Source organism: Coregonus clupeaformis, chromosome 35 (genome assembly GCF_020615455.1).
Source record: "Coregonus clupeaformis isolate EN_2021a chromosome 35, ASM2061545v1, whole genome shotgun sequence".
Classification (NCBI taxonomy): Eukaryota; Metazoa; Chordata; class Actinopteri; order Salmoniformes; family Salmonidae; genus Coregonus; species Coregonus clupeaformis.
Genome location: NC_059226.1, coordinates 21587807 through 21614290, shown reverse-complemented (window position 1 = coordinate 21614290; position 26484 = coordinate 21587807). Strand labels below are relative to the sequence as shown.

At 45.4% G+C, this 26484-nt stretch overlaps 1 protein-coding gene across 1 annotated transcript in view; it reads right to left on the bottom strand.

Annotated features, from left to right (window-relative positions):
* Positions 1 to 26484, bottom strand: part of LOC121551778 (coronin-7-like) — a 248257-nt gene that overhangs the window by 215289 nt on the left and 6484 nt on the right. Inside the window, exons 5-7 of the mRNA XM_045210923.1 lie at positions 23699 to 23885; positions 21147 to 21223; positions 11070 to 11120 (exon numbers count right to left, since the gene is read on the bottom strand). Of these exons, the coding sequence (XP_045066858.1) occupies positions 11070 to 11120; positions 21147 to 21223; positions 23699 to 23885 (315 nt within the window). The remainder of the gene's footprint in view (positions 1 to 11069; positions 11121 to 21146; positions 21224 to 23698; positions 23886 to 26484) is intronic.

The window sequence follows — 26484 nt, the reverse complement described above, 5'->3', positions numbered from 1 at the left end:
TCAGTGCCTCTTTGCTTGACATCATGGGAAAATCAAAAGAAATCAGCCGAGACCTCAGAACAATTTTTTTTTTAGACCTCCACAATCTGGTTCATCCTTGGGAGCAATTTCCAAATGCCTGAAGGTACCACGTTCATCTGTACAAACAATAGTATGCAAGTATAAACACCATGGGACCACACAGCCGTCATACCGCTCAGGAAGGAGATGCGTTCTGTCTCCTAGAGATGAATGTAGTTTGATGTGAAAAGTGCAAATCAATCCCAGAACAACAGCAAAGGACCTTGTGAAGATGCTGTAGGAAACAGGTACAAAAGTATCTATATCCACAGTAAAACGAGCCCTATATCGACATAACCTGAAAGGCCGCTCAGCAAGGAAGAAGCCACTGTTCCAAAACCGCCATTAAATAGCCAGACTACAGTTTGCAACTGCACATGGGGACAAAGATCGTACTTTTTTGAGAAATGTCCTCTGGTCTAATTAAACAAAAATAGAACTGTTTGGCCATAATGACCATCGTTATGTTTGGAGGAAAAAGGGGAAGGCTTGCAAGCCGAAGAACACCATCCCAACCGTGAAGCACAGGGGTGGCAGCATCATGCTGTGGGGGTGCTTTGCTGTAGGAGGGACTGGTGAACTTCACAAAATAGATGGCATCATTAGGAAGGAAAATGATGTGGATATATTGAACAACATGTCAAGACATCAGTCAGGAAGTTAAAGCTTGGTCGCAAATTGGTCTTCCAAATGGACAATGACCCCAAGCATACTTCCAAAGTTGTGGCAAAAGGGCTTAAGGACAACAAAGTCAAGGTATTGGAGTGGCCATCACAAAGCCCTGACCGCAATCCTATAGAACATTTGTGGGCAGAACTGAAAAACCGTGTGCGAGCAAGGAGGCCTACAAACCTGACTCAGTTACACTAGCTCTGTCAGGCAGGAGGAATGGGCCAAAATTCACCCAACTTATTGTGGGGAAGCTTGTGGAAGGCTACCCGAAACGTTTGACCCAAGTTAAACAATTTAAAGGCAATGCTACCAAATACTAATTGAGTGTATGTAAACTTCTGACCCACTGGGAATGTGATGAAATAAATAAAAGCTGAAATAAATCATTCTCTCTACTATTATTCTGACATTTCACATTCTTAAAATAAAGTGGTGATCATAACTGACCTAAGACAGGGAATTTTTACTAGGATTAAATGTCAGGAATTGTGAAAAACTGAGTTTAAATGTATTTGGCTAAGGTGTATGTAAACTTCAACTGTACGTACGGTCACTGTTGGGACGACGTCATCGATGCACTTATTGATGAAGCCAGTGACTGATGTGATGTACTCCTAAATGCTATCGGAAGAATCCCGGAACATATTCCAGTCTGTGCTAGCAAAACAGTCCTGTAGCTTAGCATCTGCGTCATCTGACCACTTTTTTATTAACCGAGTCACTGGTGCTTCCTGCTTTAGTTTTTGCTTATAAGCAGGAATCAGGAGGACAGAGTTATGGTCAGATTTGCCAAATGGAGGGCGAGGGAGAGCTTTGTACGCGTCTCTGTGTGTGGAGTAAAGGTGGTCTAGAGTTTTTTTTCCTTTGGTTGCACATTTAACATGCTGGTAGAAATTAGGTAGAACGGGATTTAAGTTTCCCTGCACTAAAGTCCCCGGCCACTAGGAGCGCTGCCTCTGGATGAGCATTTTCCTGTTTACTTATGGCCTTATACAGCTCATTGAGTGCAATCTTAGTGCCAGCATCCAGTTTGTGGTGGTAAATAGACAGCTACAAAAAATCAAGATGAAAACTCTCTTGGTAAATAGTGTGGTCTACAGCTTATCATGAGATACTCTACCTCAAGCGAGCAAAACCTTGAGACTTCCTTAGTATTAGATTTTATGCACCAGCTGTTGTTTACAAATATGCACAGACCGCCGCCCCTTGTCTTACCGGAGTCAGCCGTTCTATCCTGCCGATGTAGCGTATATCCCGCCAGCTGTATGTTATCCATGTCGTAGTTCAGCCACGACTCGGTGAAACATACGATATTACCGTTTTTAATGTCCTGTTGGTAGGATAACCGTAATCTTAGGTTGTCCAATTGGTTGAACATTGGCTAATAGGATTGACGAAAGAGGCAGTTTACTCGCTCGCCGTCGGATCCTTACAAGGCACCCCGTCCTACATCCATGTTATCTCAGTCTCTTTCTCATGCGAATGACGAGGATTTGGGCCTTGTCGGGTGTCTGTAGGATATCCTTCACGTCCGACTCGTTGAAGAAAAAATCTTCGTCCAAAACGAGGTGAGTAATCGCTGTCCTGATATCCAGAAGCCTTTTTTGGTCATAAGAGACAGTGGCAGAAACATTATGTACAGAATAAATTACAAATAACATGAAAAAACACACATAATAGTTTAATTGGTTAGAGGGCTGTAAAACGGCAGCCATCTTCTCTGGCGCCATCTCAGTCAAGATGTCCTGTTGGAAGGTGAACCTTTGCCCATTCTGAGGTCCTGAGCGTTCTGGAGCAGGTTTTCATCAAGGATCTCTCTGTACTTTGCTCCATTCATCTTTCCCTCGATCCTGACTAGTCTCCCAGTCCCTGCCGCTGAAAAACATCCCCACAGCATGATGCTGCCACCACCATGCTTCACCGTAGGGATGGTGCCAGGTTTCCTCCAGACGTGACGCTTGGCATTCAGGCCAAAGAGTTCAATCTTGGTTTCATCAGACCAGAGAATCTTGTATCTCATGGTCTGAGAGTCCTTTAGGTGCCTTTTGGCAAACTCCAAGCGGGCTGTCATGTGCTTTTTACTGAGGAGTGGCTTCCGTTTGGCCAGTCTTCCATAAAGGGCTGGAGTGCTGCAGAGATGGTTGTCATTCAGGAAAGGTTCTCCCATCTCCACAGAGGAACTCTGGAGCTCTGTCAGAGTGACCATCAGGTTCTTGGTCACCTCCCTGACCAAGGCCCTTCTCCCCCTATTGCTCAGTTTGGCTGGGCGGCCAGCTCTAGGAAGAGTCTTGGTGGTTCCAAACTTCTTCAATTTAAGAATGATGGAGGCCACTCTGTTCTCGGGGACCTTCAATGTTGCAGGAATGTTTTGGTACCCTTCCCCAGATCTGTGCCTCGACACAATCCTGTCTCGGAGCTCTACGGACAATTCCTTCGACCTCATGCCTTGGTTGTTGCTCTGACATGCACTGTCAACTGTGGGACCTTATATAGACAGGTGTGTGCCTTTCCAAATCATGTCCAATCAATTGAATTTACCACAGGTGGACCAATCAAGTTGTAGAAACATCTCAAGGATGATCAATGGAAACAGGATGCACCTGAGCTCAATTTCAAGTCTCATAGCAAAGGGTCTGAATACTTATGTAAATAAGGTATTTCAGTTTTTCCTTCTTTTTTTATGTGCAAAAAATTCTAAAACCTGTTTTCGCTTTGTCATTATGGGGTATTGCGTGTAGATTGATGAGGAAAATGTTTTCTTTAATCCATTTTAGAATCAGTCTGTAACGTAACAAAATGTGGAAAAAAGTGAAGGGGTCTGAATAATTTCCAAATGCACTGTACATGTCAGCAACCACAGCTAATGAAGTCACTGAAACCCTTAACAAGGAGTTGCAGTCAGGTTTAGAATGTTTGGCCAGTAATAAACTGGTCCTGAACATCTCTAAAATGAAGAGCATTGTATTTGGTACAAATCGTTCCCTAAGCTCTAGACCTTAGCTGAATCTGATAATTAATGGTGTGGCTGTTGAACAAGTTGAGGAGACTAAATTACTTCGTGTTACCTTAGATTGTAAACTGTCATGGTCAAAACATATAGATTCAATGGTTGTAAAGATGGGGAGAGGTCTATCCATAATAAAGAGATGCTCTGCTTTTTTGACACCACACTCCAAAAAAAGCAAGTCCTGCAGGCTCTAGTTGTCTTATCTTGATTATTGTCCAGTCATGTGGTCAAGTGCTGCAAAGAAAGACCTAGTTAAGCTGCAGCTGGCCCAGAACAGAGCGACATGTCTTGCTCTTCATTGTAATCAGAGGGATAATATAAATACTATGCATCCCAGTCTCTCTTGGCTAAGAGTTGAGGAGAGACTGACCGCATCACTTATTTTTATAAGAAACAATGTGTTGAAAATTCCAAATTGTTTGCATAGTCAACTTACACACAGCTCTGACACACACACTTACCCCACCAGACATGCCACCAGGAGTCTTTTCACAGTCCCCAAATCCAGAACAAATTCAAGAAAGCATACAGTATTATAGAGTCATTATTGCATGGAACTCCCATCTCATATTGCTCAAATAAACAGCAAACCTGGTTTAAGAAAACCAGATAAAGCAACACCTAACGGCACAACGCCTCTCCCCTATTTGGCCTAGATATCTTGTGTGTATGTATTGAAATGTAGGCTATGTGTGCGTTTTTTTTTTATTGATGTAGTTCTGTCATTGAGCTGTCCTTGTCTGTGAATGTTCTGTATTATGTGATGTTTGGTGTGGAGCCCAGGAAGAGTAGCTGTACATCATAATGAAAAACATCAATGGCAGGAGGACAAAAGCAGAAAGAAGGGTCTCTCTCTCTCTCTCTCTCTCTCTCTCTCTCTCTCTCTCTCTCTCTCTCTCTTCTCTCTCTCTCTCTCTCTCTCTCTCTCTTCTCTCTCTCTCTCTCTCTCTCTCTCTCTCTCTCTCTCTCTCTCTCTCTCTCTCTCTCTCTCTCTCTCTCTCTCTCTCTCTCTCTCTCTCTCTCTCTCTCTCTCTCTCTCTCTCTCTCTCCTCCTCTCTCTCTCTCCTCTCTCTCTCTCTCTCTCTCTCTCTCTCTCTCTCTCTCTCTCTCTCTCTCTCTCTCTCTCTCTCTCTCTCTCTCTCTCTCTCTCTCTCTCTCTCTCTCTCTCTCTCTCTCTCTCTCTCTCTCTCTCTCTCTCTCTCTCTCTCTCAACAGAGCCTCATTGTCATGGCTGCCAGAGTCCACCCTGCCTGGAAGCTAGCTCACCGTGCCCACTGCTAGTTTAGACTTACTGTAATGATAAATACCAATGCCTGGAAGCTAGCTCACCGTGCCCACTGCTAGTTTAGACTTACTGTAATGATAAATACCACTACCTGGAAGCTAGCTCAACGTGCCCACTGCTAGTTTAGACTTACTGTTGTGACAAACGCGAGTCTGAATGACCACGAGATCCACATGCACACACAGACACACACACACCTCCTATAATGAAAAATAAGAGTCTGAGCAGTCACACACACAGCCTGTATGTTTAAAGTAACAGGGGAGAGAGGGGAGCGTCCGGTCTCAGTAATGCAATAGACTGGTGTGTTTTCACTCCTTTGCCCTGCCCGCGCTCTCCTCCAAAACCCATTCTAGGCCCTCTCTAATTTCACCAAAAGCAGCAGAAGCCCAAATGGAGGAATCTGGCCCCCAAGAATCCAGAGAAACTATTCCCTTTCCTGTCTCCCTCTCTCCTCTTCCCTGCCAGGGACCACAGCCTCCGTGTCTGCAGCCAGCACCGGCCCAAAAGTATGAGGAGTATTTTCAGCTCAGTAATTTCAAAACACACACACACGCACACCTTGTAACTAAGTATGGGCAGGGAAGAGGCCTCGCTAGGGAGGTCAGTTTTGGGGATGATTAGGGAAAGTACAGAGCCATGAGGAGATGGACAGACAGACAGAGCCAGATAAGTATTAAGCAGGGAAAGGTAGTCAAATGTAAAATAAGGGTGTTTTCACATATAATCCTCTTTAAAAGAACCAAACTCAGTCCTCTTTAAAGTGAACTCTGGGTAAAAAAAAAAAAAAAAGAACTCAGTCCTCTTTGCATTCACATTGCTATGTTTAGAAAGGAACCAATATCTTTTTCCAACATTCAATCAATACACTCTGGGTTTTTACAAAGTGCAGGACAAGCCATTTAAATCAGAACATGTTATCGGACTTACATTTTGGAAGCTAATAGATTGCATTTATGAGACATAATAACTGTAATCAGACGATACTATTAACATGTAAATATTATCGGTAACAGAATTAATAGCAGAAGAATAACTGCAGATTAAATAATGCTGTAATTGAACATTGTACACCCAGTGTAGGCTACTGCCCTTTAATAAGAGCTAGAATTGATATGGGTGATTCTCACCAAATATGTTGTGGTCTTCTCACACTATTCAAACCCCCACAATCGAATAAACAGCTTATGATGCTCTCTTAGCCTATAGGACCGAGTTTGGAAAACCCTGATCTAGTGTGTGGTGCTAGAATAATGACAAGTGAACCTGGGGAGCGTTGTGTTCACACTTCCCTAAAAAAGGGAACCGGAATTCAGCGAACCGAACTCAGACCACATCTCGAGATGGTCTCAGTTCGGTTCGCTTCAGGGGGGCTCTTTTGACGGGTCCGAGTCTTTGGAGCCTTCGTCACTGCACAAAATGAAGCGAACAACACTGACTTCACAAAAATTGTCTGAAAGGGACTAAGTGGAAAACACCCTAAGATCAAAACGGCACGTTTCAGCTGGGAGAGATTCAGGGGAACGACACACACACAACCCGTGCCAGCTATCTAAATGTACACTATGCGTGCGCGCATCCACACACACACACACACACACACACAAACACACACAGTTTGAATACGGCTCCTCCTGTCCAAAGCCTCAATTACCCAGCTCGCTCTCTTTCCCCGTAAATATAGCAAAAATCACAGCTACAATTACTGCCTATATATTTACTCCACCTGCCTATAAGGGAACATAATCATGTCCATCCTAAACTTAACCATAACCCTTAACCTTATGCCTAAACCACCCCTAAATTAAGAGCAAAACACACATTTTTGATTTCATCCATTTTCACGAATAAAGCCCATTTTGACTTGGCAGCTTTGCCATAGTGGGAACCAGAGTGATGGTGGGCCAGCTTTGAGGTATACTGTAGCTACAAGCTGGGTAGAAGCTACATGTATCATGGTCCCCCACATGGTTATGCTTAAGCAAGCAAACTGCCGTAACAAAGGTTAAGGCTATAGAAAGAGTAGGCTAAAACACACCCAAGTTTGGCATCAGGGCTAAGGTGGAAGTAGCCTGGTGCCAGATCTGTTTGTGCCATCTTGCAAACTCATATGGTCATTGTCATGCCAAATGAACATAGCAGTTGGCTAAAGCAACAGGTTTGGCGTCCAGGCTAGGGTTGAACAGGACACAGTCAAAAATCTACTCCATATGCCCCTGGATGGTACTGCACTGAATGAATGCTAGCCCGGTCAACAGTGCTTTAGCAAGCAAACTCCTCTAACAACCACTTCACCCAGATTTGGCTAGGGGTGGAATCAGGACACAGTCAAAAATCCTCTCCAAGATATTTGCCCTGGATGGTACTGCTGCACTGAACGCCTGTTGAACGATGACATGATTTGTTTAGTGAAGTCAAAACACTTCATCACTTCTCACCTCCTTTAGAGGAGATCCTCCCTTTAATAGTTACCAGCTTTCCTCCAGACCTGGGATCAAACACTATTGGAAATCATTTCAAATACTAGATGATGTGCTAGATTGAGCTTGTCTGGCTTAATGGACCAATAGACTAGTCCCAAAAGTATAAACCATGCCCATTTTGCACTCCAGGCGGCTAGAACAAAGATTTGTATATAGCCTCGTTATTGTTATTTATTGTGTAAGTATTTTCTATTTGCTAATTTTCTTACTTTTTTAACTTTGCATTGTTGGGAAAGGGCTCATAAGTAAGCATTTCATGGTAAAGTCTACACCTGTTGTATTCAGTGCATGTGACAAATACAATTTGATTTGATTTAAAATAGTGTTTGAACCCAGGGTGGCTTTCCTCCGATATCCAATAGAGGATTGTGGTGCAGTGCTCTGTGGCCTCACTTGATGAGGGAACAACGGTTCAGTCTCGCGTGAAGATAAAAAGCTAGTTATCTATGAGGTCGAGACAGTCTCGCGTGAAGATAAAAACCTAGTTATCTATGAGGTCGAGACAGTCTCGTGTGAAGATAAAAACCTAGTTATCTATGAGGTCGAGACAGTTTTGACACCAGTACTGTTTATATTGTGGCCTCGCCGGCAATTCGCTGCCATCAAATCACGACAGAACAGACAGAGTTGTTACAATGCATTGTGGGGGCAGAAGACAAGCCATACACCCTGGTGGAATACATCTTAAAGGCCCACTGTGTAATTTAAAAACAACAAAACAGTAGCCCCACCACTTGATTTGCTATAAACCTCAGAGATGGGGCTGGAGAAATGTTACCACTTAAAATCAGCTTTGGATAGCATTCATAAGGGATATCCTTCAACAATAAATGAGTATCATTCTTTTAAATATAAAAACTGTCTGCTAATATCACACTGGCCCTTTAAGTTGACATAAACAAACAATCTGGGGGCATCACAATGACATCTAAGACCAAACCGTTGTCGGAAACCATGTCTGTCAGATTCCAAGTGTTAACTGTAATGTAATGCTGTGGTTAATGCTGTGTTTAACAGTACTCTGAGACCCATGTATACATTAGATGGATTCACACCCTCGATCCGGCCCAATAACCAGCCTCATCGGGTTCCTGCCAAATGGCCCCCTTTCTCCTATATAGTGCACTACTTATGACCTGAGCACTATGGGCCCTGGTCAAAAGTAGTGCAATATAAAGAGAATAGGGTGCCATTTGGGACACCACCTGTATGTTAGGATGAACCACCGCTCCGCTCGTTAAAGTCTACTCTACCACCCAACATGGTGTTAATGGGTGTGGCGCTCCTTCTCACGTTCTCCAGAGAGACATCTGAAAGCTGTCAAGGGGGCTGAGATGATGGGGCTGGGGCTTTCTGGTTTAACTATAGCACACTTAGCAGGTCCTCTTGATGAATATGAGAGTGTAAGTGTGTGTGTGTGTGTTCCGAAGCCCTGGGTCCGGAGTTCTAGACATGTGGACCCTTCACAAAGTCTTACTCCGATCCAAGCTAACGAGCAAGAACCCTTAAAAGAGCAAACTGAAAACATTCCAACAGGTTTTGCTTGGGTTTCACAATGGTTTTTATCCAAACGCATCGAGAAACCTAAGGAATTCTGAGTCATTTGAGTAGCAGTTCATTTCTAACAATGGTTCCATTGCCAAACGCATCCACAAACAGAGGGGAATTGAAGTAGTCCATTGGAGTGCTGTCCTGTTGTTTAAAGGCTGGAGATGTTGTCAGAATGGTTCTCCAGTCTCTGCCTGACTGACACACCTAAGGTAAATACTGTATTGGAGGGTTCAAACATTTGGACTGGAGCCAGTTATCCTCTCACATTGATTCAGCAAACACACTCACAGTAAAAATTACACACAGAGAGAGAGACAGAGAGACAGAGAGACAGCGAGAGAGAGAGAGAGAGACAGAGAGAGAGAGAGAGAGAGAGACAGAGAGAGAGAGAGAGACAGACAGAGGAGAGAGAGGAGAGAGAGAGAGGAGAGAGAGAGAGACAGAGAGAGAGAGAGGGGAGAGGGGAGAGAGGAGAGAGGAGAGAGACAGAGAGAGAGAGACAGAGAGAGAGAGAGAGAGAGAGAGAGAGAGAGAGAGAGAGAGAGAGAGAGAGAGAGAGAGAGAGAGAGAGAGAGGGAGAGAGGAGAGAGGGAGAGAGAGAGAGAGAGAGAGAGAGAGAGAGAGAGAGAGAGAGAGAGAGAGAGACAGAGAGAGAGGAGAGAGGAGAGAGAGAGAGACAGAGAGAGAGAGACAGAGAGAGACAGAGAGAGACAGAGAGAGAGAGAGAGAGAGAGAGAGACTCATGTACACACAGCCCAAGGCCACGTCCAGAATAATCCATATGCAACTTTTTTCAACTTCCTTTCTGACAAGGTGTCTGACGTAAGTCGGCACAGAGGCATCGGAAACAGTAATCCTTTCACAAAGGTGTCAGAGCTACACACACACAGCCACACACACACAGCCACACACACACACACACAAACCCTCTTTGGCAGTGAGCTGTCCTCCAGGTATTTACACAAGGGCGGTGGGCGCTGAGCGGTGTGTAATATTTAATCTGCTGGCATTGGCATTTATTGTTTTTCCAGCCAGTCTCTGTTTACAGATGACAGACAGAGCTTAACACAGGGACTAGATCACTAATGACATCTCTCTGGGAGGTCCCTTTGACGTCCGCCGCCCAAAAGTCTGAGAATATTTTCTCAATGTTGCTAACCCTCCTCTGTGTGTGTGTGAGTGCCCCCTCCTCAATTCCACTCAGTTCCCCATTCCTGCTGGTTGTGATGGAGTACCATTGGTTGGCCAAAAGCTGGGACAGGGTTGCCATCGTCAACAACTCCAATAAATCCCAGTAAGGAAGTAACCAGTGGTCACAAAGGTTCACGGTCGCACCAACTCCCACAACACCATTCATAATGTTTCCCTTGGTTCCCACGGGTAACCAGCTTGTGCACAGTTCTAATGAATCAATACTTAGATAAATCAGGAAGAAGGGACAGTGGTGAGAGCTTTGGGCCAAAGCCACCATGTTTTTTAGTGGGACTAGGACATCCCACCACGCTCCATGGTGAAGTTTCCCCTACGTACAGATCTGGGATCAGCTACCACTCACCCAGTCCGAAACTTTACCAAAAGTTGGGAAAATGCACAACTGACCAAAGATCAGCATGTAGGGGCAACTTCACCCTACACCATCCCACCACAGCACAGTGTGGGGCGAGGCCTACAGACTGACAGGGCAGCTTCCAGAGGGAAGGGTATGGTGGTCTGGAGGTCGGCCATTTTAAATCGACACAGAGAAGAAAGAGATGGAGAGCTGAGAGGGTCAGGCTGACCTCCGCTGACCTCCGCTGACCTCCTGGACAAAGTCACAGACAGCCAGGTCCTACACCCACTGCAGGTCACAGTCATACAGAATGTATCACCCCTGTTTACTGTTAATCTACTCATTCATTCTATGAGCCCTATCAAGCAGCAGCATCCATTCACTGGATGGATCGCAATGAAAGATGGCTCTGGTTTGTTCGTGTGGGTTAGGGGAGATGTGGAGTCCAGTAGAGTGACTTACCTGAACAGGTGTCAGCTGGGCTCTTGGGTCAAAGACTCGCAGCTTTTTGTCCTAGAAAACAGAGAAGAGGAAAGATGCATTTTGGGGTAACTTGGAAAATGACACAGAAGCACTCACGATCAACGCCACAAATATTTTTTAGACAGATCTTTAGATTTGAATCAGAAGCCCTGATTGGTCCCCTTCTTACTCTTCTAAATCTTCAAAAAATGTGCATGGCCTTAAATAGTGCTGCTATTTGTAGAAGCCATGCATGATTACAGTGAACCACTATAAAATCTTGAAATAACTTCCTATAGTCCATGAAATGACTGACAATTTCATTTCAGCAGACAAAAATACACTCACTGGTCAGTTTATTAGGTACACCACCCCGTTCACGAAAATGGTTCGCTCCTACAGACAATGAGTCACGTGACCTTGACTTGCTATATAAAACAGGCAGACCGGCATCAAGGCATTCAGTGGGCAAAACGAGTGACCTAAGCGACTTTGAGCATGGTATGATCGTCGGTGCAAGGTGCGCACCGGTTCCAGTATCTCAGAAACGGCCGCCTCCTGGGCTTTTCACTGTGCAGTACAATAATAACGGTGCAGTACAACAGTGGTGTGCAGAACGGTGTCTCAGAACGCACAACTCGTCGGTCCTTGTCACAGATGGGCTATTGCAGCAGACAACCACACCGGGTTCCACTCCTATTAGCTAAAAACAAGAAGAAGCTGCTCCAGTGGGGACGCGATCACCAACATTGGACAATTGAGGAGTGGAAAAACATCGCCTGGTCCGACGAATCCTGGTTCCTGTTGCGTCATAATGATGGCAGAGTCAGGATTTTGCGTAAGCAGCATGAGTCCATGGCCCCATCCTGCCTGGTGTCAACGGTACAGGCTGGTGGTGGTGGTGTAATGGTGTGGGGAATGTTTTCCTGGCACATGTTAGGTCCCTTGATACCAATTGAACAATGTTTCCATGCCCCGAAGAATTCAGGCTGTTCTGGAGGCAAAGGGAGGTCCAACCCCGTACTAGATGGGTGTACCTAATAAACTGGCCATAGTGTATAAAAATATAAAATAAAGGAAATTCACATGAGCACCACAATGCCTACTCCACCCATGCTCTACCAAGGTTTTCCAGCACACAGCTTTGACCTACTACAGTAGCTATGTTGGTCTATTGTACTTCAAACAATGTGTATGCAGGTTGCTTAGGATTCAAACCTTCTCGGACTATATTACTGGAGCCAGGAGTTACAGCAGACTATGTAACTGGAGCCAGAAGGTGTTCCTGACCATGTGGTCTCAACCGGTAAAACTCTGGGCCATGTATATGTATCAGATCTGACGGATCCTCTGAGCCCTTTTCCATAGAACATCTCAGAGTAGGAGATGCTGATCTAGGATCAGGTCCTACCTGTCCATATAATGGTATTTATTATGATCTAAAATGAAAAACTGATCCTAAATCAGTACTCCTACTCTGAGATGCTTTACGAATAGCGGCCATGATCATACAGCAGTATTCCAGTAACCCCTCCTTGCCCGATTGCGTCCCCCCCCAACCCCCCTACCCCCCCTTCACTTCACCCCCACTGACCATCAGCACACGGCAGTAATCAGGCCAACCAATCAGAGTGGGGATTGTCTGTGATTGAGAGGAAATGGGGTGTAATGGGAACAGGCTGAGGCCGGGGACATTCCTGTCCTGGTGTGTGTGTGCCACTCAATACGACACAGGGCTCAGATATCACAGTTAACCACTGACAGAAACACACAGCATAATAACAGGTAATAACTATAATAACCCTTAGACCAAACACAAACCCCACTAAGACATCATTACATGTCAGAAAGAATCAGGGCAATGACACTGACTGATACGAGGACTCAGGTTTCTGTGCACTTACACACACATATAGCCAACAGACACACACAACCAGAAAACAGGCAGGCAGACCAGCATTAACCTTTCTGTGAGACACACACACACACACCCCAGCTCAACTAGCCGGTGCCCCCGCACATTGACTCTGCACTGGTACCCCCCTGTATATATAGCCTCCCTACTGTTATTTTATTTTACTTCTGCTCTTTTTTTCTCAACACTTTTTTTTGTTGTTGTTTTATTTTTACTTTTTTGTTAAAAAGAAATGCACTGTTGGTTAAGGGCTGTAAGTAAGCATTTCACTGTAATGTCTGCACCTGTTGTATTCGGCGCATGTGGCCAATAAAATTTGATTTGATTTGATTTGAGAAATCAACGTTGAAGAAAGGGATTGTTGAGAGGAAGGGGTTCCCCTGGCCTTGCCTTCAAAGACCCAGTTCAAAGTGTGTGTGTGTTTTCCCCCAGCAGTCGCCACTTTGGATGATGAATTTATTTGCTGTTTACTGCTTGGAATAACAAACAGGGCTTTTCCTAATCCTACAGTGTTGTGTGTGTGTGTGTGTGTGTGGTGGCGGCCCACCCAGAGGTTAGTGTAGCCTAAGGCTGTGGCTTTGGGCCTCTGTGACCCAGGATTCAGCCTGGGCTCAGAGACCACAGTGCCAGGCCCAGTCCGAGCAACACACACAGACACAGCAGGGAAAACACAGCAGACTAGGCAGGGTGGACAGATCATCAACCGTCGCCCCTAGAGACTGGCTGCCCTTACTGACCTTAACACATTACAAACACACAGACACACACCCGCGTACACACACACACACACATACACTCCCCTTGCCAACAGAGGACTACTCAGTGTACTCACAACAAACAAAATAATCTGCCGGAGGGGAAACTATCTGGCTGCAAACACCTAGATGAGAGTCAGTCACATGCAGATGTGTCCACCATTGGAAACAGACACACTCAAACAATCAAACAGACCCTCATAACCTCCTGACAATAACCTATTGGCTTTAAACACGCGCAGGCGCGCAGGCACGCATGCACACACACACACGCACGATCCACCCTTTCTCATAAATGCACAGATGGGGTGCCCACTCTCCCTAACACAAACACAAGTGTGTGTGTGTGCAGAGAGTACAGCTGTTTAATCAAAGCAGCATTGAGCTCACCTCATTCTCAGGCTGCTGTTAATGAGTTCTACTCTGCTGTAGAGCTTTCACACACACACACGCACGCACACACACACAGCCAACCTCCCCTTTCCAGTCGTCCATGGCAACTCCCCACAAAAAAAACAGTGTCAATCACCAGTGACTGACAGTCCAGACTGTGTGACAGCAGGAGAAGTTGGTTCACACACTGATAATAACTAATAACCTTTCTTAATCATGGGAGAGTGTGTGTGTGTGTGTGTGTGTGTGTGTGTGTGTGTGTGTGTGTGTGTGTGTGTGTGTGTGTGTGTGTGTGTGTGTGTGTGTGTATTAAAACAGAGCTGGATAAAAAGTATATCCAATATGAAGAGAAAAGGGGAATATCTGCTCACTGTGAAAACCCCATTTTAACAGAAGCTATAGGACTCCACAGAGAGGTCATGCCTGCTGCTGCAGACAACAGCATGGGCTGAAAGTGAAAGGAGCTGCTCAGTACATGAAGACAAACAGAGAGGTAGTGAGAGAGGAATGGTATAGGAACTGTTTCTGTTTTTGGTGTAGGATTGATGGAACAGGATAGAGGTGGTGAACTGCAGTGTTTAAAATCTGTCTGTTACAGCCCTTGATGGAATATGCGTCTCTATGCCCCTAAATCTGGGTAGTATGTATTAGAGCACACCATAGCAAAACGTTTTGCAACGGAAAATGAAAATGAGCGTTTCTTATTGGTAGTTTCTTCCATTTAGCGCCTAATGAACACACCCCAGGCCTGTCATGATGAGTGCTGCTCACTCGTTGACGGATGGATGGCCACGGTCTCCCTTCATCTGATGTAGCACACCCCCACGTTCACCCACTTGGTTGAGCCCGGCCCCAATTGAACACACATGTTGGCAGGGCCTATTTGCTTTAATGAAGGGGATTGGAGAGATTGAAGGGCCCATTGAGTTAAACTACACCCCTGGTCTCAGTCAACCTAGAGAGGGCAGAAACTCTGGAACCCAGACACTCTGATCTAGTGTCACATTTCTCCTCCACTCTGTTTCTCCCTTTCTTTTTCTGTCTTTCGCTTTTTCTCTTTCTCCTCCACTCTCTCAGGCCAGCAGCAGCCCTCCTAAGGACTATCATCATGTCAAGAGTAATGCTGGTCTGAGCACGGGCCATTACTGACTGACTGATGGGCCAACTCCTTTCTGGTCACTGGGAAAATGACACCCAGTCTGACACACACAACTGTTCAACACACAGAGCCATACGACAGCCTGTCTCTCTGTAGGTTTTCATCCTGCTTGGTCTACTAAAATGGTAATGTAATGGTAATGTTCCTTATGGAAACATTTTTAAATGTTTTGCAACAGAAATCTAAAATGAGCGTTTCTTATTGCACAAGTTCAGGTAGTCCCTCCCTGTTCCATTTTTATGTTTGGTGCCTAATGAACACAAGCCACCCAAGGCTCTCTCTCTGTCTCAGCGAATCCAACCAGATTATCTATGAATGTCTGTATGTGACACCTCTACCTTACCTGTCACCCTTGACCCACTTCAATTTGCTTACCACCCCAATAGATCCACAGACGATGCAATCGCCATCACACTGCACACTGCCCTATCCCACCTGGACAAGAGGAATACCTATGTAAGAATGCTGTTCATTGACTATAGCTCATCATTCAACACCATAGTACCCTCCAAGCTCATCATTAAGCTCGAGGCCCTGGGTCTGAACCCCGCCCTGTGCAACTGGGTCCTGGACTTCCTGACGGGCCGCCCCCAGGTGGTGAAGGTAGGAAACAACATCTCCACTTCCCTGATCCTCAACACTGGGGCCCCACAAGGTGCGTGCTCAGCCCCCTCCTGTACTCCCTGTTCACCTATGACTGCGTGGCCAAGCACGCCTCCAACTCAATCATCAACTTTGCAGACGACACAACAGTAGTAGGCTTGATTACCAACAATGACGAGACCGCCTACAGGGAGGAGGTGAGGGCTCTGGGAGTGTGGTGCCAGGAAAATAACCTCTCACTCAACGTCAACAAAACAAAGGAGATGATCGTGGACTTCAGGAAACAGCAGAGGGTGCACCCCCCTATCCACATTGACGGGACCGCAGTGGAGAAGGTGGAAAGCTTCAAGTTCCTTGGCGTACACATCACCGACAAACTGAAATGGTCCACCCACGCAGACAGTGTGGTGAAGAAGGCGCAACAGAGCCTCTTCAACCTCAGGAAGCTGAAGAAATGTGGCTTGGCACCTAAAACCCTCACAAACCTTTACAGATGCACAATTGAGAGCATCCTGTCGGGCTGTATCACCGCCTGGTACGGCAGCTGCACCGCCCGCAACCGCAGGGCTCTCCAGAGGGTGGTGCGGTCTGCCGAACGCATTACCGGGGGCAAACTACCCGCCACAAGACACATACAGCACCCGATGTCACAGGAAGGCCAAAAAGATAACCAAGGACATCAACCACCCGAGCCACTGCCTGTTCACCCCGCTATCATCCAGAAGGCGAGGTCAGTAAAGGTGCATCAAAGCTGGGACCGAGAGAATGAAAAACAGCATCTATCTCAAGGCCATCAGACTGTTAAATAGCCATCACTAGCACATTAGAGGCTGCTGCTACCTATTGAAATCACTGGCCACTTTAAGAAACGGAACACTAGTCACTTTAATAATGTTTACATATATTGCACTACTCATCTCATATGTATATACTGCATTCTATTCTATAATATTCTATTGTATCTTAGTCCATGCCGCTCTGTCATTGCTTGTCCATATATGTATATATTCTTTACAAGTTTTGTGTGTATTGGGTATATGTTGTGAAATTGTTAGATATTACTTGTTAGATATTACTGCACTGTTGGAGCTAGAAGCACAAGCATTTCGCTACACCCAATATAACATCTGCTAAACACGTGTATGTGACAAATAACATTTGATTTGAAGTGTGCAAGAGAGAGGGAGAGGACAAGGAAAGTACACTGAAATTTGCCACAGCACATACCTCAAAGGCAGGAACTGTTAAAAAATGAGTTATGTTAACCCCCGCTGATGAAAAGGCCCCTGCCTACTCTTCAAGTTCAACTACAACTATTCATGAAACAATTCCACTTCTACTCATAAACTCCCCTCTCTCTCTCTCTCTCCCTCTGCCCCCCTTCCCATAAACCCCTAGCTACCGCCACTCTGGCATGCCCTACTCAACCACACACACACACACACACGATGGAAATCCCTTCCAGCATGGTTATTATTTCCCTTACAACAGGAGGGGGCACCACGCATGCCTCCATACCCAGGTCCTCTCTCCTGGGGTGCTAAATCACCCGCTCTTGAGGCCTTGCGACGGGCCTCTGTGGCCAGGTGAGGATTGAGGTCCCCTCCTGCGTGTGTTTTTCACCTCCACTCTTTACTTTGCTTTAAAAATGCTGTAACTCCCAGAGCCTGTCAGGGGGCTGGGGGTGGAGGTAAGGCCCTTACTATAGCTCCCTTCTCCCCAGGAGAGGCAGGGGTCGGGCGGGGAGAGGCAGGGGCAGTGGGGGAGAAGAGGCCTGGGTCGTTTCCATTAGGGAACAACATAGCGAAACATTTTGCAATGGAAAACTAAAACAAGGGTTTCTTATTGGACACGTCCAAGTAGTCCCTCCCTGTTTCAGCCCATTTTCTTCCATTTGGTGCCTAATGAACATGATCCTGGATATGTGCATTGTTGGGGTTAGGGGTCACTTGGGTTTTCTGCATGCGGGGGCCTGATGGATACCGTCCTACACGAAACAGTTACGTACCCTGCCTTCACTGCCTCGTTAAGGCCTAATTAATGACACATCCAATGTTCCGTTCTGTTTTCAGAAAGAAAGAAAGAAAGAAAGAAAGAAACTTGCCAGACAACTAACACACTAACTCATCTTAATTGGAAGGCTTGGCTGCTCAGTGCGGATCACGCACCTTTGCATTACTTCATGCCTCTGTCAACACGATCAAACTATTATAACGCTAAAACAATTAGACAAACTGGCTATTACAGTATATCACTGATTTTCCAAATCTCATCTCTCTTTCTCAATCCCTGAGTTTAGAACCCAAAGAAAAATTGAGGTGGACGGTTTATAGAGAAGTCTGTATCCAGTAAAAAAAGTGGGACACGGTCAGTCAGAGTGCAAGATCTACACCCGGGTTAATGAGTGTCATCCCTGTTGACTCGTTGATGGAATGATCGGCTCAAAAACAGATGCTGTTTAATGTCTGGTAGCGCCAACTAGGCAAACAGGGGGATAAGATGTTCCGTTGGCGGCATCTACAGGTGAGACGCGGCTACTACAGCAACAACAGTATTGCATCTCAGGTTGACAGTGTTTTTAGAAACACTCTTGGGGACCTCCCGAGTGGCGCAGCTGTCTAAGGCACTGCATCGCAGTGCTTGAGGCATCACTACAGACCCGGGTTCGATCCCAGGCTGTGTCACAGGCGGCCAAGGCAGGGAGACCCATGAGGCGGCGCACAATTGGCCCAGCATCGTCCGGGTTAGGGGAGGGTTTGGCCGGACGGTATTTCCTTGTCCCATCGTGCTCTAGCGACTCCTTTTGGCGGGCCGGGCGCCTACAAGCTGACTTCAGTCGCCAGCTGGACGGTGTTTGCTCAAACATATTGGTGCGGCTGGCTTCCGGGTTAAGCGAGCAGTGTGTCAAGAAGTAGTGCGGCTTGGCAGGGTCGTGTTTCGGAGGACGCATGGCTCTCGACGTTCGCCTCTCCCGAGTCCGTAGGGGAGTTGCAGCGATGGGACCAGACTGTAAATACCAATTGGATATCACGAAATTGGGGAGAAAAAGGGGTAAAAGTACAAAAAAAATTAAACGAATAACAAGAAACACTCTTGGAAGCAATAGGCAAGGGCCATTCAGCAACTGACTGTTCAGTGTGTTTGAGGGGATCAGCCTGAGCAAGTCTAGGTGCAGAATCCCTAATCTTGATCACATAGTGAGTAGTTATTTAATAGGTGATTTAATAATGTTTACATACTGTTTTACCACTTCATATGTATATACTGTATTCTAGTCAAGGCTCATCCTAGATAACTACCGCTGTACACATCTTTTATATTAAAATACTGTCCATATTGTCCATACACATCATATACTGTCCATATTGTCCATACACATCATATACTGTCCATACACATAATATACTGTCCATACTGCCTATACACATCATATACTGTCCATATTGTCTATACATCATATACTGTCCATACATATCATCTACTGTCCATATTGTCTATACACATCATCTACTGTCCATATTGTCTATACACATCATATACTGTCCATACTGCCTATACACATCATATACTGTCCATATTGTCTATACATATCATCTACTGTCCATATTGTCTATACACATCATATACTGTCCATAATTATACACATCATCTACTGTCCATATTGTCTATACATATCATCTACTGTCCATATTGTCTATACACATCATATACTGTCCATATTGTCTATAATTATACACATCATCTACTGTCCATATTGTCTATACATATCATCTACTGTCCATATTGTCTATATACATCATATACTGTCCATATTGTCCATATACATCATATACTGTCCATACACATCATATACTGTCCATACTGCCTATACACATCATATACTGTCAATATTGTCCATACACATCATATACTGTCCATATTGTCCATATACATCATATACTGTCCATATTGTCCATATACATCATATACTGTCCATTAGGGGTGTAACGATCCATCTACTACATCGATGTATCGATTTATATTCCTATGATCCAACTACATCGATCTGTGCTCGGCGAGTTGGCCTTTTGGACAACATATATCAATCTAACATCGTTTTAAAATGTAATAAATCGATTGTATCGATACTAGGAAATAACCCATTGGATTTAAGCACGTCAGACTTTATATGGATGTTTTTTCTTAGCACTTTTAATGATAAAGGCTTTAAACATTACTCGATTCAGTCTGCCTATCCGTGACGTCATCGCGCCAGCAGCAGCGCAAAGGCGCCAAGACAACAAAACATAGCATGGCGGACGACAGAGGAGAAGCCGACGAGCGAGAAATTATCAAGCCACCATTGCGGTCCTTACAAGAAACAGGAATCTAGGAAACTTCACCTGCACTGTCCAGTATCCAGGTATTTATTTCAGTCACACTGGTTGAATTTTTGGCTAAAAGGTTACTGAATCGTTTCGGATCGTATCGTTCTAAATGAACCAATATCGTCCTTGAATCGTATCGACAACCACGAATCATGATACAAATCGAATCGTTGTTCAAACGAATCGTTACACCCCTACTGTCCATACACATCATCTACTGTCCATATTGTCTATACACATCATATACTGTCCATACTGTCGATAAACATCATATACTGTCCATACTGCCTATACACATCATTGCTCTTCCTGGTATTTCTTCATTCCTTTCTTTTTATTTGTGGTATTTGTGTGTATTGTTCAGTACTAATGTACTGACCTAGGAACATAAGCATTTCACTGCACCTGCAATAACGTCTGCTAAATATATGTACGCAACCAATAACATTTGATTTGATTTGTAGATCAGTGATTCCACACAGTACGACGGCAATGTAGTAGATGTCAAACACACACATTATGTGAACCTCAGCTGCTGTTGTTTACCACTGGAGAGTTGGGAAGTATTTAAGACACAACACATATGATAGATAGAGAGGTTGCTATGTGACAAACCTTCATTGATAGATACAGAGGTTGCTATTTGACAAACCTTCATTGATGGATAGAGAAGTTGCTATGTGACAAACCTTCATTGATAGATACAGAGGTTGCTATGTGCCAAACCTTCATTGTAGGATCCCATTGAAAAGCAGATCACAATGTGTGAACATGCACTTTCTGCCGTATTTTCTATCCAACTCCTGTGCTCCTATATTTAGATGTACTGTACATGATAATAATAGTTCCTGTCTAGTCTCAGTATGTAATGTAGGACTGACTCACCTTGCAGGAGGAAGCCAGCAGGGAGCCATCCTCTTTCCAGCTCAGACTCTGCAGCTGATCACCGTGCGGCTCCAGAGCTGCAGACAGACACACACAGGTCAGAGGTCAAGAGACTGGTCAGCTCAGCCCACAGGTTATCACAGGGGAGATCAAGTCAAGGAGAGGTCACAGAGAGGTCAACAGCACAGGTAAACACAAGACAGGGAACAACAGCACAGGTCAACAACAACAGCCCAGGACAGGTCAACAACACAGGACAACACAGAAGGCTAGGTCAGAGGAGAACAACTAAAGCACACAAAGAGATTCAGGATGAATAGCCAGAAAGAAAGCACAGTTAGAAACAACACAGGGAGGCACATAAGTCAACACAGGACAGGTGAAGCCAAGACACAGGACAGGTGAGGCCAAGACACAGGACAGGTAAAGCCAAGACACAGGACAGGTGAAGCCAAACCACAGGACACAGAGGGAAACACAGGATGAAACAACAGTACATAGATTGTAGAAACCCCAAAGCAGACCCAGTTGACCCAGTTAAGACCACCTAGATCAATGGTACACAGGACATAATGAGGTTATGGTGCTATGGCTGGTTATGGCTACAGCATAGCATTGATGGGTTATGATGACACGACAGTAGATAGCATAGATGACAACAGCATTTGTCAATGGTGAAGAAAGTCGTCACACGGGACACACACACTCTCCCCAAGTGTTGAGGTTCACCCTGATGAACCCAGACCACATTAACAGCAGGGTCAGGGGTCAGAGAGGGGTGGTGAGGGAGTAATGGAAGGGCAGGGCACAGCCTGAGGGGGGCAGCAGTGAGCAGCATCAGCCATCATGGTGGGGCCTGTCTGTCAGGACTGGGTGGAAGGCCAGCGGATAAGCAAACTGCCCCAGGCCACCCAGACCAGACCAGACCAGACCAGAGAACCACGGAGACTGAGAAGAGGCAGACGTTACCTCAACCGCTCTTCAGCAGCAGAGACAGCATAGACTGCCTGTCTGTCAGTGAGACAGAGTCACCCTGAGGAAACCGCCTCGCATGACCCCAACATAGAGAGACGTGATACACCAATAACAGAGAGACGTGATACACCAATAACAGAGAGACGTGATACACTAATAACAGAGAGACGTGATACACCAATAACAGAGAGACGTGATACACCAATAACAGAGAGACGTGATACACCAATAACAGGGACGTGATACACCAATAACAGGGACGTGATACACCAATAACAGGGACGTGATACACCAATAACAGGGACGTGATACACCAATAACAGGGACGTGATACACCAATAACAGGGACGTGATACACCAATAACAGGGACGTGATACACCAATAACAGAGAGACGTGATACACCAATAACAGGGACGTGATACACCAATAACAGGGACGTGATACACCAATAACAGGGACGTGATACACCAATAACAGGGACGTGATACACCAATAACAGGGACGTGATACACCAATAACAGGGACGTGATACACCAATAACAGGGATGTGATACACCAATAACAGACGTTATACACCAATAACAGGGACGTGATACACCAATAACAGACGTTATACACCAATAACAGAGAGACGTGATACACCAATAACAGAGACGTGATACACCAATAACAGGGACGTGATACACCAATAACAGAGACCTGATACACCAATAACAGAGAAACGTTATACACCAATAACATAGAGACCTGATACACCAATAACATAGAGATGTTATACACCAATAACATAGAGACCTGATACACCAATAACAGAGACCTGATACACCAATAACAGAGAAACGTTATACACCAATAACATAGAGACCTGATACACCAATAACATAGAGATTTTATACACCAATAACATAGCGACGTTATACACCAATAACATAGAGATGTTATACACCAATAACATAGAGACCTGATACACCAATAACAGAGACCTGATACACCAATAACATAGCGACGTTATACACCAATAACATAGCGACGTTATACACAAATAACATAGCGACGTTATACACAAATAACATAGAGATGTTATACACCAATAACATAGAGACCTGATACACCAGTAACATAGAGACGTTATTCACCAATAACATAGAGACGTTATACACCATTAACAGAGATGTGATACACCAATAACAGAGACGTTATACACATAGAAAACAATGCAGAACTCCAGATGGACAGAGAGTGTTGCTCGCTCACATGTTCAACATTACTGTGACACAGAGCAGAAGGAAACTAAATAAATGTGAAAGGATCAAACTGACTGATTGTGTATGGTCTGTTTGCTGGTATATGTGTGTGAAGATGTGGGTTTGTACTGTATGGATCTATTTGTGTGTGTGTGAGTGATTGTGAGTGTGTGTGTTCATCGTTCATGCATTTGTTTGTGTGTGTTCATGCTTTCCGTCAATCATGTGTCAGTGTCTATAAGAGAGTGTGTGTTCATGCATTCGTCCATTCTTTCATGCCTGCATGGTGTATAGCTCCTCTGCTCTCCTCCACTCCTCCAGTGTATCCTACCTGCTAGCGGTGAGTTTTGGCGGCTGGCGTCCCAGAGCTGGGCTGTCTTGGTGGAGCCTACAGCCAGCAGGCCAGAGGAGGTGGGGTGGAAGGAGACCAGCTCCAGACGACCCTCTCCGGGACACAGGGTCACCTCCGCCCCCCCGGGCTGCTCCTGTTCTGGTTCACACACACGCCACAGCTTCACCTGGATGGACCCACACCAGGCCAAGAAAGCATGTTTTTAGTGACCTTGTTGTGCTGAGTATAAGAGAGACACACACTCGCGCACACACGTGCACACAGGTGTCAGGTGAATGGGCTCTCAATCAGACATGAAGAGAGTGGCCAACGGACATACAAAAGTAAGTGGACACCCCTTCAAATTAGTGGATTCGGCTATTTCTGACAATCGATCCCGGCTGATAAGTGTGTTATTGTGAAGTGAAACGCCTTAGAGCAAATAACTCAGCCGCAAGGGGTAGTAATACACAAGTCTGAATGGGACCACGAAAGAAGAAAGGAAAATATCTGTCCTCGCTATAAAAACATAGAGTTAACTGCCTCGAAGAAACGCCAGCACAAGAACTGTTCGTCAGGAGCTTCAAGAAATGTAATTTACAAACAGCAAATGAACACAAGTAAGATCACCAGAATGCCAAGCGCCGTATGGAGTGGTGTAAAAGCTCAACGCCATTGACTGGAGCAGTGAAATCTGGGTCATGGATGCCAGGAGAACGCCACTTGCCCCAATGTGACAGTGCCAACTGTGAAGTTTGGTGGAGGAGGAATAATGGTTAAAAATATTTTTCGGGTGCAGGCCTCTTCCAGTGAAGGGAAATCTTAATGTTGCAGCATACAATTACATTCTAGACACCAGGTTCAACTTTGTGGCAACAGTTTGGGGAAGGCCGCTTGTTTCCAGCATGACAATGCCCCATGGCACAAAGCGAGGTCATACAGAAATGGTTTGTCGAGATCGGGTGGTGGAAGAACTTCAATGGCCTGGCACAGAGCCCTGACCTCAACCCCATCGAACACCATGGGATGAATTCGGGAACACCGACTGCAGAAGCCAGGCCTCCACTGGCCCAAACACGACTGTGCCCGACTGGGCTAATGCTCTTGTGGTTGAATGGAAGCAAGTGTATGTTAAGATAAAGACAGCATATAAGTAATGTTACATATGTATAATCTATATCATGTTAGAGAGAAGCTTTTGAGGTTTGTATCTTGCTCCATGTCAGTAGGTCATCGAAGGAAATGACCTAAACTAATCCCTTCACCCCAGCTACACTGAATGAACGTTCAAACCCCAGCTACATTCACTGAACATTCAAACCCCAGCTACACTCACTGAACATTCAAAGGCAGAGTATAGACATGCTATTAGCCCCAACCCCATTGTTTATGAACAGTGAGTTCATTTCAAACAGCTGGCCTTGCCCTAAAACCCACCGCAGCTTCAACTCCAGCATGCCCATACCCAACCACCTACTGTTAAACGTTGGAGCTTTAACAATTAATAGGGACTATGGATATCTGGACCATGTTCTCACTACTAGGACTACTGACACCTGACATGTTCTCACTACTAGGACTAGTGAACCTGGACCATCACTATAGGACTATGGATACCTGGTTAATGTTCTCACTACTGAGACTACTGACACCTGGACCATGTTCTCACTACTAGGACTATGGACACCTGGACCATATTTCACTACTAGGACTATGGACACTGGATTGTGTTCTCCACTGCAGGACCACTGACACCTGGACTTCGCCTTCTCACTACTAGGACTATGGATACCTGGACCATGTTCTCACTACTAGGACTACTGACACCTGGACCATGTTCTCACTACTAGGACTATGGACACCTGGACCATATTCTCACTACTAGGACTATGGACACCTGGACCATGTTCTCACTACTAGGACCACTGACACCTGGACCATGTTCTCACTACTAGGACCACTGACACCTGGACCATGTTCTCACTACTAGGACTACTGACACCTGGACCATGTTCTCACTACTAGGACTATGGACACCTGGACCATGTTCTCACTACTAGGACTATGGACACCTGGACCATGTTCTCACTACTAGGACTATGGACACCTGGACCATGTTCTCACTACTAGGACTACTGACACCTGGACCATGTTCTCACTACTAGGACTACTGACACCTGGACCATGTTCTCACTACTAGGACTATGGACACCTGGACCATGTTCTCACTACTAGGACTACTGACACCTGGACCATGTTCTCACTACTAGGACTACGGACACCTGGACCATGTTCTCACTACTAGGACTACTGACACCTGGACCATGTTCTCACTACTAGGACTATGGACACCTGGACCATGTTCTCACTACTAGGACTATGGACACCTGGACCATGTTCTCACTACTAGGACTATTGACACCTGGACCATGTTCTCACTACTAGGACTACTGACACCTGGACCATGTTCTCACTACTAGGGACTATGGACACCTGGACCATGTTCTCACTACTAGGACTACTGACACCTGGACCATGTTCTCACTACTAGGACTACGGACACCTGGACCATGTTCTCACTACTAGGACTATGGACACCTGGACCATGTTCTCACTACTAGGACTACTGACACCTGGACCATGTTCTCACTACTAGGACTACTGACACCTGGACCATGTTCTCACTACTAGGACTATGGACACCTGGACCATGTTCTCACTACTAGGACTACTGACACCTGGACCATGTTCTCACTACTAGGACTACTGACACCTGGACCATGTTC